General features: G+C 34.0%; 1 protein-coding gene across 1 annotated transcript; it reads left to right on the forward strand.

Moving 5' to 3' along the window:
- Positions 1-5,324: 5,324 nt before the first annotated feature.
- Positions 5,325-14,779, forward strand: LOC132064497 (methionine S-methyltransferase). The gene is made up of 12 exons (XM_059457492.1): positions 5,325-5,667; positions 8,336-8,529; positions 8,648-8,854; positions 9,013-9,108; positions 9,192-9,380; positions 9,451-9,639; positions 9,746-9,982; positions 10,747-10,881; positions 11,129-11,446; positions 11,593-11,772; positions 12,721-13,680; positions 14,200-14,779. Exons 1-12 carry the CDS (start codon positions 5,433-5,435, stop codon positions 14,497-14,499), a joined length of 3,240 nt encoding a protein of 1,079 aa, XP_059313475.1. The 5' UTR covers positions 5,325-5,432; the 3' UTR covers positions 14,500-14,779.
- The last annotated feature ends 417 nt before the right edge of the window (positions 14,780-15,196 follow it).

Consider the following 15,196-nt stretch of genomic DNA (forward strand, 5'->3'; position numbering starts at 1 on the left):
ACACTCTTTATTTTGAAGGTTTTTATTCTTAGAACTCAAATTTGATATCTTGTATCATCACACAACCAGGAGATTATTTTATTAGTTTTGAAGGTTTTTTATTCTAGAGATTTCGCCACTAGGTTTAGGTTAAAAAGAAAATCAAAATAGAAAATAAAGTGGAGGCAACTAGTATCATTTAAAATTAGCCACTAGGTTAAAAAGAAAATCAAAATATAAAATAAGGTGTAGGCAGCTATCCTTTAAAATTAGCCACTAGGGGTGTGTTCGGTATGGAGATGTTTTTCAATTTTTTCATATTTGTTTGGTTAAAAATTTGAAAAATATTTTCTTTAGGAAACAAGTTCGTTAAAAATGAAGAAAATACTTCCCTAATGAAAGAAGGGAAAACAAGTCCCACAAATGGCATTCCACCATCTCACCACGGCCCAACCACCATAACTCATCAAACCCCAGCCACTCCCACTTGGGGGTTGGGGTGGGTGGTGGTGTGGGGTAGGGTGGGCGAAGATGAAGTGCATTTGAGGGTGGCGGTTGGGTGGGGGTGATATTTGGTTGCGGGATGGATGGTGGGTGTTGGGGGTTGGGATGGGTGTGGTGGTGGGGTTTGGGTGGTATTTTCCTTAAAATATTGTCTACTACCAATTGAAAATAAGAAAATAAGTAAAAAATTCATTTATTTTTCACTAACCAAACGAATATAAAAAAAATAAGTTAAAATTTCACTTATTTTTTAAAAACATACTTTCCAAGAAAACAATTTCCGTGGAAAATATTTTCCTCCATACTGGACGCTAGGTGAAGTATTATCAATAATTGAATCGGCCTGTCCATTGAAATGTACACCTAGTGGAATTCTTTATTTGTTGTGGTCCCAAAAGTAATAGATGAAATAGTCAAAATACAACCAAAAGAATAAAGGTTATTAAAAACAATAATTTCAAAAAAGAAGTTAAAATGATATATAATGACTGTGTAAATCAATTTTTATATTATTTGGTCAAATTTACCTGTTATAACATATTTTATTTCAAAATTTCAAATTTCACTTTACAAGTAAACTTATCTATGAATATTCTTAAATCAGCCCTAGTGGTTTAAAAAAAAAAAGAGTATACTTTGAAAGGTTTAATAGTGTGAAAAAAAGAATTTACATTCATGATGCATAAAAACATACGAGGAGATATTGAACATGTGAAAGTCATTCAATGGGGAACATCAGCACTGTTTTCTTCTTCTTCTTTCCACATATAATATAGGCACCCCACTCTTCTACTCCATTAGTTAGTCTTCAAGACTTTTTTGCCGCCTCCCTTTATAGTGACAGTGTGACTGTGTGTCACCACAAATAATTTGATTCCGTCAGCTGATCAATAATTCTATATAGTGTATCGTTTTGAATAAATAATTTTCTAACAAAAGGAGAAAGACAACATCTGTTTTCTTATTAGATATTAGATCTTATGGTGCTTATCTAAATATTTTTCTTCTTGAAACGCCCATTATAGAAGTAGTCATTGATGTTGAGCGTGCAGGTATATATGATTGATGTAGGTGAGAAAGTTATAAGAGCCTTCTTATTGATGGTGTCCCATATTTCAATTTGTTTTCTCGAGGGTAAATTTAACAAAAGGCCAAACAATTATGTTTTTTTTTTAATCAAAGTTATATAATTTTATTGTATAAAAATCACAAGATTTTCACTATAGAAACAAAATATTCACAATAGGTGGGTTGGGTCGGGTCGGAAACCCAACTCTTTTGATGCATTGAAATATATTTTACAAATTTAAATTAGGGTGAAAATCGTTTATACCACCCAACTTTGTTTTAAAAATCAATCACCCCTCAATTTTGAACAATAGACATTATCCCCCTTTTATCTCAATTAATTTTTTTAAATACCTATTTTACCCTTATATTATCAACTTGTCTTCTTGTTTTACTTATGTAAAATCATAATATTTTTTATTTCTTTAACATATGTATAACAAATTTTCCATAGAAAAAATAATTATTATTTTCGAGAAGCAAAAAGAAAAGTAAGAAATATTAATTGAGAATCAAAACTTTAACATCTATTTATACGAGTGAAAATATCAGGTAATAATAACTTAATAAATATATTTCAATGTAGGTAATACAAAAATATTTAATAAAAATATAGGTATGTCTTATAACAAATTCTTAAAAGAATATCTATTTATATTGTAAATAAATTTTGAATTATAATTTAGAAAATATTCCATAATGACAACCAAAACTCGTTTATCTACATAGACAATAGTGTATAATGGAGAAATGAAACTCAAGTATACACATACACATGCATGTACATACATATATACACACTTAATGCATGCAGTATTAAAAGTAAAATAACAATCATAAAAAGTATCATTTATTTTTTGACAAATTCATAAAGGGATTATTCTACATATAATGTTAATGAACTTAAATAAAAATCTACCAAAAACCTAAGTTAAAATATAAATATTATATAGAATATAAAAAGACATTACATATAGATGGAGGCTTGCAAATATCAAGGGTAAAATAGACATTGCATATAATAAGGAGATGAAAATATTTATTGTTCATAATTAAAGAAGGATTTAATTTTTAAAATAAAATTGGGAGACGAAAATAATTTTCACCCTTTAAATTATCACATCAATACATATCATCTGAACCCATTTTTAATCTAATGAATACTCAATCCAACTACAAAGAAAAAGAAAAAAAACGATCCTATAAAACACCAAAACTATTGATAAAAATCAAATAAAGAGGAAAACAATAAAATGGAGTATCTCATTCGCATCCTCGAAATGATCGTTTTTGTACATAGCAACAAGAGGGATGTGGTTAAAAAAAATCTTTTTCACACGGAACGAAAAAGAAAAAGAATACTTTGAAAAGGAAAGGTGTGGTCAAAAAAGACCCTCGGGTCGGTTTTCACGAAAGCCATGCATCAATCTAATTCGTAGCACTCGTATCAAAATTCAGGAGGATTTTTTAAAGGGTTTCCATATTGGGAATTGAGATTCAGATATGAAGCTTTATCAATTACTCTCTCCGTTTATTTTTACTTATCCAATATTTCGAAAATATATTTTTACTTTTATTTATCACTTTTAGCATATCAAGATAAAATAATTTATTTTTTCTCATTTTACCCACAGTATTAATTACTCACTTTAAATCATTTTTTAAACTCCAATAAAAATATGCATCAATTAATATGGGTATATTGATAAATTATGCACTTCATTTATTATTTCTTAAACAGCGTAAAAAGCCCAAAATGGACAAGTAAAAGTGAACAGAGGGAGTACTCCAACTTTTTAGTAAGTAGACGTTTGGACATGCGATTTGAAATCATGAGATGAAATCTGCGTTTGAACATGCATTTCATCTCATGATTTCAAATCATGGTTTGAAATCCCAAATCATCTAAAAAGGCATGATTTGGGATTTTAAATCATGATTTCAAAATTTTTAAATATAAAACTTGATTCATAAATTTATATTTTGTAAAAAAAACCCATAAGTTGGTAGATATTTTGAACAATTACTCCCACCAACTGTTTACCAACCTTTATTTATGTCTACCATGTGGGAGAATTATATTAAAGAATAGTTACATTACTATTTCGTTAAATTTTCTTTTTTATTGAATTAAAGTTTAACGACAGTCGTGCTCGCTTTGGGCCCGTCCGCACCCTTCGGGGCCGGTCGGGCTCATGCGACGCCGGCGTCTATGAGGAATGCCCACCATATGGGAATACACTGGGTATGTTGTATTAAATTAAAGTTTGATCAATTGATGTTGTATTTTTTAGAAAGGCCTTCTAGTAGCGTATTAATTTTGTTATGAACTATGACTTGCTCATTTGGTAAGATTGTATAAGAATTGAGGATATTTGGATAGTTTTCACAACCTGTGAGGTTTTTATGTCTATAAAAAAAATATAACTTAAGAAATTCAAATTGCATGTCTAAACGTGGTTTCAAATCAAGGTTTCAAACCCATGTCCAAATGGCACCTAAGTATCTATTGTATCTAACTTAAGTTAACATATCTTATTTGGCGAAAAGGAAATATTAGTTATCCTAATCCGGAAAATAATATACTACGAATCATCCCATTCGTCTCAAATTATTTGTTGTGATTACTAAAATTAGTTGTCTCAAATTATTTGTCGTTTTAGAAGTTCAAGATATAATTAGTTATCTTTTTCTCATTTTATCCTTAGTAAAATTTTGTCATTAATAAATATTACACATAAATAGAGTAAACATTTAATGAAGAGAAAATATAACTTAGATATAAATAAGGATAAAGTTAGTCAAATATCCCTCCTAATTAATATCTCTTAAGAGGGAGTGTAAAATGAAAAAATGACAAATAATTCGAGACAGAGGGAGTGTAAAACAAAATAGCGACATATAATTTGAGACAGAGGGAGTAATATATATTTGGTCTTTCCAATAAATAAATAAAATGCTTATTTGGTGAAAAATAAGATTTTTTGATAATACACGGTAATATGTAAATACTAAAAAGCAGATTAAACTTATTTCTAAGCATTTTTTTTTTCCAAACACTGAAGATATTTTAAGTTAAAAGATTCTTAAATTCAACCGATTCAATTCAAAACAAGATAAAAGTCAAAAACTGGGAGCGAAGAATTAGATAGGCCTTCACTTTTATAATTTTTCTTTAAATATTATTGATCTAAATTGGTCACAATTATATTTCTTTTCTATATGCTAGCATTTAATTAGCAACACACAAAAAAAAAAAAAAAAAAAAAAAAACTTGATTACTTAAAATTTTATACGAGTACTTTTCATTATTTATTTAATACAAACACTAGTTTCCGTCCGGTTCATTTTACTTGTCATTCTTACAAAAAATATATGGCCCAAAATAGTTGTCAATTTAAAAAATTAAGATATAATTAGTTATTAGTTTTTCACCTTTATCCGTACTCAATAAATGTGGTGAAAAAGAGAGTAGTATTAAATTGAGATAAAAAATAAAATAAGAATAATTTAGTCAAATTACCCTTTTAGTTAATATTTTCTTAAGGAGGCATGAAAAAAAATACATGATGAGAAGGATTAAATTATATACAAATACTTTTAGAGATAATATTTTTCACTTATATACCAAACACAAGAAAATAAATAAGAAACACACTTATTTCCTTAAAAAAAAAAAAATCACGAAAAACATTTTCCTGCATACCAAAGCACACCGATCATCTTCTCTTTCTTTTTCTTAAAAGGAAAAGAAAAAACATTTCCATAATAATACAGAGTAAAATGTTTATTCCATTAGTCACTCCATTATATTCGGGAAGTTTCACCTAAACACTCTTCACATTCCCCCAAAAAACACATTCTCTTAGTTTTTGCACAAAATGGCGGTGTGTACATCAACGGATGACTTCCTAAAACGGTGTTCGCAATCAGGTGATGCAGCTTACAGTACTCTCCGATCACTACTTGAACGACTGGAGGATCCGGTTACCCGTAAAGAAGCTCGGGTCTTCCTCGCTCTTCTTCAAAAACGATTTTCTACTAAAGAAGAATCTGATCAATGCCTTCAAACTTATCATTTCCAGATTCAGGATATTGTCCTTGAACAATATGAAGGTATCAATTTTACTCACATTTGCTTGTATAAGTCGATGTCTGGATATGTAGATTTGATCAGTTTTTTGTTCACTTCTCATCATATTACTAGTTTCGTTGTCATCAATTTTATTATTTTTGTTCACTTCTCATCACATTTGTGTATTTTGGCAAAAAATGAGGTTCATGAGCTATTATTTACTCTGGACAAATTTGTTCGGTTTTATTACTATTTGTACAGTTGGAGATTTGTCTTTGACTGCAATTTTACTAACAATTCGGCAATTTTTTATAGAAAACTTTGGTCACATTTACTTGTATAATTTTTTTCATAATATAGCTGTACGTGTATGTCGATGAGTGGATGTGTAGATTTGATCAGTTTTTTATTTTTTTCTCTTCTCATCATATTTTAGTTTCGTAGTCATTTTTTAATTAAAAAAACAAACATTCTTCATCAGAATTGTCGCTTGTGTATTTGGTAAAAAAAAATGAGGTTCATGAGCTTTTAATTTCTCTGTCCAAATTTGTTTGGTGCTATTACTATTTGTACAGTTACAGAATTTCTATTTGACTGCAATGTTTTAAGCAATTTGGAAATTTGATAGTTACGTTTGCTTGTGTAATTTGTTACGCCCTCGGTACATTTTTTACTTGTCCTGTATACTAAAAATAGTGTCCATATTTACTTGTCCAGTTTGGAAATCCAAGAGATAACTTACCATTTCATACCTATTTTACCCTTTTTATTAATTATTGGGTATGGCAAGTTCAAAAAATTCTTAGTGGTTGCACAACTTTTAAAGTATGTTTTATTGATTTCAATTATTAGGTTACTTAGCAATAACTAGGGGTGATATAGTGAAATTGTTATTTTATTTTTGACTCCTTAATGGGAGTGCCCAGTCAATACATTACAAGTAAAAATGGACGGAGGGAGTATAATATAGATGTACGTGTACGTCAATGCGTGGATGTGTAGATTTGATCAGTTTTTTTTTTTGTTCTATTCTCATCATATTTAGTTGCATCATCATTTTTTCCTTTTATTTTTATTTAAAACTGTAGATTCTTCATCGGAATTTTCGTTTGTGTATTTGATGAAAAATGAGGTTCATAAGCTTTTACTTCAAATGTCCATGTTTGTTTGGTACTATTACTATTTTTGTACAGTTGCAGAATCTATTTCTTGAGTGCAATTTTTTTAAACTTTCGGAAACTTCTTATAGAAAACTGATACTTGTAGTATTTATATGTAGATTTTGAACATGTATGAAGAACTCAATAGCTGAATCACACAAAATTGGATGAGTTCACATTCATATTCCAAATCTTGTTGTTCTTTTAGGGATGGAGGGAGTATTATACTTTAATTTCACATTATTTGATAGTAGTGTTTCTATGAATGGTTTGTAGTTCCTTTAAAGAAGGTAGAAACATTTAGTTATAGTAGTTTTTGGTTCAGCATTTTTTTAATATTTATTGGAATAAGAGATATTCGAATGGATGGTGAGATTCATAGAGCTGAACCCAACTAGCTTGGGAATGAAGCGAATAGTAGTTGTTGCTGTTTTAAGGAATAAGAGTTAACATGTGAGAGCCCAAAGGGAATGAGAAAGTGTGAGGGATTCACAGTTCCTTGGTTTCATTCATCAGGTACACTAGGAAATGTGAAGGGACATGTTTAGGTGGATCTTGATTTATCAGTGATACCTCTGTGTACTATCGCTAAAGAGAGGATTGGCTTACTTGTAAACCTTGTTGAAGGAAGCTGTTCCTTCTACAGAGTACACGAATATTAGGAGGATCATCTTCTATAGGTGTTCCATTAGACTTTGGAAACTTAAATTCGGCAAGTTAAGCTTTGTATCAGAATGTGTGCACTGAGGATAAAGTAGTTCTGCAGAAGGGGTACCTTAAGTATGGAATAGAACTCTGGATCCTTCATTTCCAACTTCCAAATTCTCTGCATGTTCACTCTTTCTTTCTGTTCCACAGCCTCTGTTAATTTCATTTTATTCACCTGGTCCTTCACCATTGACTAATCATTCACGCCCATTGGAATTTTTATTTATCATTCTTTCTCTCTGTACATATCATATTTACTCAAACCATAAAGCTCTCTTTGATCATTTTGATACAAAAATTGGGACACTTCTACTCCCTCTATAGCAAGTTGAACATTTTTGTTCAGACGGAGATACTATGACTTCTAATCTAATAGATTGTGTAAAGCCTGTGATATCCAGAACTTGAGAACAACATAATAAAAGTTTTAACATCAAACCAGCGACCTTTACCTAATTCTCTGCCATCAGAGCTCAAACAACATCTTCATTTCTCCCTGGAAATCTCGTTTCAGCTTCAGAAATTGGTTTTTATAGATGAAAGTTTATCCCTTCCGCCGTTCACATGAAAAATTCTTGACACACTTGCTATTAATCTAGCCGGCATGTCCTCCTCAATGGTCAAAAGGCAAGCTTATCGTGTACTCAGGTTCAATGATTTAGTTTAAGGCATTCCCAGTTGCCACATTGATGACTTAGAAGTCCAACTTATGTTCTGAACTCCCTTTTACTGTTAGTTGTTTTAATACCATTCAGAGGTACCGCCCCAGAAAAATGAAAAAGGAATTAATTTTGTTGAGAGACTGCTTCTCTTAGTACGCCTGTCTGTTTATTTTTTGTAGGTTTCCAGAAGCGAAAGAAACTGACAATGATTGTCATCCCCAGTATCTTTATCCCAGAGGATTGGTCCTTCACCTTTTATGAGGGACTAAATAGACACCCTGATTCCATCTTCCAGGACAAGACAGTTGCAGAGCTGGGATGTGGAAATGGATGGATATCCATTGCCATTGCCGAGAAATGGTCACCATCAAAGGTTGTGCTTATCAATAACTGTATTTTAGACTCTCTCTTGCAATTTTGAGCTACAGGAAATGATGCTTTGGTTGAGGGAATTGCTTACAGATTCCTTGTTCTTTAATATCTCTTTACAGGTATATGGGCTTGATATAAATCCAAGAGCAGTAAAGATCTCATGGATAAATTTATACTTGAATGCTCTGGATGACAATGGCGAACCAATATATGATGATGAAAAGAAAACACTACTAGATAGGATAGAGTTTCACGAGTCTGATCTGCTCTCTTACTGCAGAGACAATCATATAGAACTTGAAAGAATTGTTGGGTGCATACCGCAGGTATTGCTACAACTTGCATGGCATGTTATGGTTACTACACAATTGCCTTTTCCCTCTTTAATCTTAACAGAAAGCTAGAGATCCTGAGTATGTCGTGGCAGTTGATCGAAGTTTATGGTGACATAATCTGATTTTATGCATTTTGATTGTGGATGCAGATTCTTAATCCAAACCCGGATGCAATGTCCAAGTTGATTACTGAAAATGCTAGTGAAGAATTTCTGCATTCATTAAGCAATTATTGTGCGCTTCAGGTTGATAAACTGATTAACAATGGTAGAAAATGCCCTTGCTTCTTTCCACACTGAAACTATGTTTTTTTCTTAATCATGTCTAGGGCTTTGTTGAAGATCAGTTTGGCTTAGGGCTTATTGCAAGGGCAGTAGAAGAAGGTATTTCTGTCATAAAGCCATCAGGCATTATGATCTTCAACATGGGAGGCCGTCCAGGGCAAGGTGTCTGCAAACGATTATTCGAGCGCCGTGGTGTTCGTGTTAACAAGCTTTGGCAAACTAAAATTCTTCAGGTGGGTGAATTATCTTTAACTGAGATAACAGTTACAACAGACTATGCCTCTAAACAGTAGGTTAATGCAGGCGGCTGACACAGATATATCAGCTCTAGTTGAAATCGAAAAAAATAGCATGCATCGCTTTGAATTTTTCATGGGACTTGTTGGAGATCAGCCTATCTGTGCTCGAACAGCATGGGCTTATGGCAAGGCTGGTGGCCGTATCTCTCATGCTTTGTCTGTGTACAGCTGTCAAATTCATCAGCCAAATAAGGTAATTGTAAAGGGCTTACATATGTTCAGATCTGGTAATTGAAATTGAGGATATACGGTTCAAAGCACTGCAAAAGCGCATAAAACTGATTCAGCTGAACTGACAGGTCAAAAAGATATTTGAGTTCATCAAGAATGGATTCCAGGATATCAGTAACTCTCTGGATTTATCATTTGAAGATGATGCTGTAGCAGATGAGAAGATCCCTTTCCTAGCTTATCTTGCTAACGTGCTTAAGGAGAACTCTGTTTTCCCATATGAATCACCAGCAGGAAGTAGATGGTTCCGCAATCTGATTGCTGGCTTTATGAAAACATACCACCATTTTCCTCTTATGGCCGACGTAAGATTGTTTAACTTTGTTATTTTTCTTTATGCGAGATTCTTTTGCTGATATATTGGAGACTAAGAAGGGTTGCTGCCAGAGATGGCCTTGTAGAGAGTGCCATGGTGGATATGGAGCTTGTTGTGCGAATGTCTATTTTTTGAGGGGAAAAAAGGGTTTTGCTTGTTTTGTGAAAGTTAGCATATAGTTTCTGCTTAAAGAGTCACAGGCTTATTGCTTACATCCACAATTGTCATATTTCTCTCTGAAGTAATCTAGAGAAGCCACTTCTTTTAGTTTTCCTGTTCAATGCTTTAACAAACACGAGTTAGCCTTGCAAAGTTGCAATAATCCGTGTGAAATGCAAGTTAGGATGCACTGAACACTGTACTTTCATGATAAGGCATCAACGGGAACTGTAAGTTCTGTAGAAAATGTAATACAACTAATTTTTCTTTGTCAGCTGCTGCAAGCCACATAACTAGGATTATCTGACAAGTCATGCAACAGATACATCTTTAAAGAAGTAGCTAAGATTCAGCTTTCTAGACTGAGCTGGGGGACTTTATCGGAAGCATCTTTTGAGGATTTATTTCTGCAAGCTAAGTTACTCGGACTCTTCAAAAGTGTTGCCGCACCCCTGTCGGATCCTCCAAAAATACACTAATTTTGAAGGATCCGACACGCACCCGACAACATTTTAGGAGAGTCCGAGTAACATAGTCTGCAAGCATATTGTATTTATTATGTATTCTAATATGGGCGTCTCGATTTTATGTCAGAATGTCGTTGTCTTCCCTTCAAGGGCTGTGGCTATAGAGAATCTGTTGCGGTTATTCTTGCCACATCTAGCAATTGTGGATGAGCAACTTTCACGACACCTGCCTAGGCAATGGTTGACATCATTGAAAATTGAGGTATTTGCTCTCCATCTCGGTTGAATGTAATCCTTATCATTCCTCCCAGAAAAAAAAAATCATGTATTTGTTTCACTAGCCTGATGGAAAAATGTAGTTCTCTATAAATACCAAGTCTACTAATGTTTCAACTTTTAATAGTACACGAAGTGAGCACTTGAAGGGATATGTCCGTTCATCTTTCATGAGCATTGTTATAGGGTTTATTGATCATTTCTAACCATTTTGAAATCTTGCCTTTATGCAGAAAAATCAAACTGAAAGTAACTCAGAGGATATCACTGTTATTGAAGCTCCACGCCAATCTGATTCGTTGGTTGAACTGATAAAGAAGTTGAAGCCCCAAGTTGTAGTTACTGGGATGGCGCAATTTGAATCAGTTACTAGTTCTTCTTTTGAGTACATACTTGACACCACAAGGGAAATTGGATGTCGTCTGTTTTTAGACATATCTGACCAGTTTGAGCTATCCAGCCTCCCCAAATCTAATGGGCTCCTGAAATACCTTGCTGCAAATCCTCTTCCCTCACATGCTGCTATTGTCTGTGGCTTAGTAAAGAATCAGGTAGGTTTATTTTTCTCCACAACTATATGCTAGTGCATTTCTAAAAGATTTTTAGGTCCTGTTTTGTCATTTGTTTCTATGTTATTTGGCTGGTATGTTTAGCTGGCTTTATATTTGTAGCTCTTTTTTTTTTTTTTTTTCCCCAGGTATATTCGGATCTGGAAGTAGCTTTTGTCATATCAGAAGACGAAACTATCTATAAAGCATTGTCCAAAACCATGGAACTACTACAAGGAAATACTGCTCTTATAAGCCAATATTATTATGGCTGTCTTTTCCACGAGCTTCTAGCTTTTCAGCTTGCAGATCGACATCCACCTGCTGAGGTTAGTAGTTCGGCTCTTTTGTGATTGCCTAATGGAAAAAGTTCTTTAGCCTTGCTGTTCAGATGTGTGAATTTGCTAGTCAATGCAATAGCCATTGGATGTAAGTTGTAAATATAGCACTTTAAGTTTTTCGTCTCGTATAAAATCTATCTGGTTATCTTGCTATTGTTTTTGCTTGCTGCTACTGCCTATTTTTGTCTTACTATGAGCCGAGGGTCTCCTGGTAACAGCCTCTCTACCTTCCCAAGGTAGAAGTAAGGTTTGCGTACATACTACGCTCCCTAGACCCCACTTGTGGGATTACATTGGGTATGTTGTTGTTGTTATAAAATCTGATCTGGAGTTTCAGAAAATGTAAATAGATCAGGAGAGTGAAGAAAAGAGAAAAAGAAGAGAAGGCCTGCCTTTTGAGTATCTCGATGTTACATTCGTTTTCTGGATTCTATCTGTATATGTGGCTGTCCTAAATAATCATTTTACTTGTCTCTAAAGACTTCCAATGTGGGCAGAAAGGAAAAAGTCTGGCAATTTGGCTTTCTTTTTTGGCGCCTTTATTCATATTAAATTCTCTAGAGAGAGAGAGAGAGTGTGTTCTGGCGAAGATGGAATTTTCTTGATTTTGAAATGGGCTGCATTATGCTGACTTAGAGCTCCAAATTCCATCAAAGCAAGCACCAAATTGGGTCTTAAGAATATAGAATCTATTCTGAATCACCATTTGGCAGGGTTTCTAGCTTCTAGGACATGGGTCTCTTTCTTGGGGGGCCATCGAATCGTAATTCTATTATTAAATAGTAATAAACGGAATGTACAACACAAGATATTTTAAATCTTGGAATGTGTGCACTCATACTTTTTGATTGCACTAGTCTCTTTAAACGTTGCCTAAATTAGCTGCTTATTGTTTGAGCACTACGTACTAAAAGTTCCTTCTACACATTCTCCCAGAGAAGAGCCGAGAAGTTGAAAGCATCCAAGATGATCGGCTTTCCTAGCTCTGTATCCTTAGTACTCAATCATGCAGAGTTATCTGTTACTGATACAGATAATACTCTGATTCACATGGATGTGGATCAAAGTTTTTTACCCATACCAACTCCTGTCAAGGCAGCCATCTTTGAGAGTTTTGTGAGACAGAACATTGCAGAGTCAGAAATTGATGTCACAAGCAACATTAGACAACTAATGGAGAGTAGTTATGGTTTCCCAACAAATAACAAGACAGAATTCATATATGCTGACTGCCCTCTTGCTCTTTTTAGCAAATTGGTACTTTTATGCGTCAATGAAGGTGGGACTCTATGCTTCCCAGCTGGCTCAAACGGTAGTTATGTGTCTGCTGCAAAATTTGTGAAAGCAAATATAGCATATGTACCTACAAATCCAGAGGAAGGGTTTAAATTGACGCAAAAAGCGGTTGAAAGTTTTTTGAAGACCGTCAACAGACCTTGGATTTTTATTTCCGGACCAACTGTCAACCCTACTGGGCAGATCTACAGCAATGAGGAGATAAAGAGTATATTATCTGTGTGCGCAAAGTTTGGGGCGAGGGTCATAATTGATACTTCATTTTCTGGTGTGGAGTTCAACTCCAAGGGCTGGGATGGCTGGAATTTGGAGGACACACTAGCAAAACTGAGATCTGAGAACCAGTCTTTCTGTGTTTCTTTGCTTGGAGGATTGTTTCTGAAGATGCTTACTGCTGGAGTCACATTTGGATTTCTGCTTCTAGACCAGCCTGCTCTAATTGAGGCGTTCCACAGTTTTCCAGGTTTGAGCAAACCTCACAGCACTATCAAATACCAAGTAAAGAAGCTGTTGGATCAAAGAGAACAAACAGCAGAACTTTCCAATGCAATCTCAGAGCAGGAAAATATTCTGGCTAGTCGGTATAAGCTCTTGAAAAAGGTATCTGTTTTTCTTGGAAAGGTCAATTCACATTAATTATATGTTTATTATTACTTTATCTTCTGGTCATTTCTGTATCAACATTCGAACTTTCGTCACGAGTCATCATCTTGACTAATAGGCAATGCATTAGAGTCACTGCTTAGACCATTTTCTCTACTTTATGTATTAGGTATTTCAGTTAAACTTGTCAAAGAATATAATATTCAATTAGCAGTAATCAAAGCATCTTAGTTATAAAAAGGAGCAAATTGCAGCTATGTTCTGTCAGCTACTATAGCATGGACTTCAAATTGAAGGACCATCGAAGGAACATAGGAATGCTTTAGCACAAATTGCTCATATGCTGTTGTGGCCAAACCATGACTGAATTCTACATGGCATCTGTTTTCTCACCATTTGAAGAAAATTAAAGTCGTGTCCAGCCTCCAAATATATAATTTGTTATAAATAGCTTCCAAGTTGGTAATTCTTGACTGTAATTCTCTGATACAAATTGTCCTGATTTATGTGTAACAGACCCTTGAAAGTTGTGGTTGGGACGTGCTTGAGGCGCATTCTGGCGTTTCAGTGGTGGCAAAGCCATCTGCCTATCTTGGGAAGGCAGTTAAAATCGGCAAAGATCCATCTTCATGGGAAGGCAAACTTGATGACACAAATATCAGAGAAGCCATGCTTAAGACCACTGGTTTGTGCATCAATAGCTCTTCGTGGACTGGAATTCCTGGTTACTGTCGCTTCACCATTGCCTTAGAAGATGGTGATTTCGAGCGTGCGTTAGCTTGCATTGTCAAATTTAGAGATATGGTCAGTAAATGAAAGACAATCCAGCCAAGGCTGGTCTAAGTGTCTTTCTGTCTTTTAATTTTTTTTGTTTTTCACAACTTGGTTGTTGTGAAATAAGCCCCATTCCGGTGAGCAAGAGCACCTGAATATCTGTTTTTCCGGCAACTTGGTTTTTGTTTAACGCATCTGTATACGAAAATCTTTGATGCTCGATTTGATTCCTCCCGTGATATTTGCGGGGGACTATCAGCTATACTTCGTTTATTGGAATTACATTCGCTTAACAACTAAGAAAACTTTATTTTCCCCTTTACCAATTACCAACCTTATTAATGGGGTGAGGTTGGGCCTCATAAGTTTTGGTTTATGGTGGATTAAACTTGATATATACTCCCTCTGTCTCAATTTATGTAATCTTTTTCTTTTGTTCTGTCCCAAAAATTGTCATTTTTTTATATTTAGAAATAATTTAACTTTATGAGATGATCTATATTTAACGCTTGTTTTGAACCATAAATTTCAAAAATTTTACTTGTTTCTTAAATTCCGTGCATAGTCAAATGGTCTTGGGACAAAAAGGCGTGATACGGTTTAAATTATAGTTTCCAACTTCAATCCCCGAGTTCGATGTCATTTTGGGTTTATCTGACAATTACTGACGAGGAGGCTCACTTTGGTGAGAATACAGATCAAATAACCTAATGTTGAATACAGAAAAAAACAAAATACA

The sequence above is a fragment of the Lycium ferocissimum genome, chromosome 7 (assembly GCF_029784015.1).
Source record: "Lycium ferocissimum isolate CSIRO_LF1 chromosome 7, AGI_CSIRO_Lferr_CH_V1, whole genome shotgun sequence".
Classification (NCBI taxonomy): Eukaryota; Viridiplantae; Streptophyta; class Magnoliopsida; order Solanales; family Solanaceae; genus Lycium; species Lycium ferocissimum.

Excerpts from the sequence above, each read along its gene's own strand:
- LOC132064497 (XM_059457492.1), top strand. The coding sequence starts at position 5,433 with ATGGCGGTGTGTACATCAACGGATGACTTCCTAAAACGGTGTTCGCAA. Across the intron at positions 9,381-9,450 it reads GGCAAACTAAAATTCTTCAG|GCGGCTGACACAGATATATC; the intron begins GTGGGTGAATTA and ends AGGTTAATGCAG. Across the intron at positions 11,773-12,720 it reads ATCGACATCCACCTGCTGAG|AGAAGAGCCGAGAAGTTGAA; the intron begins GTTAGTAGTTCG and ends ACATTCTCCCAG.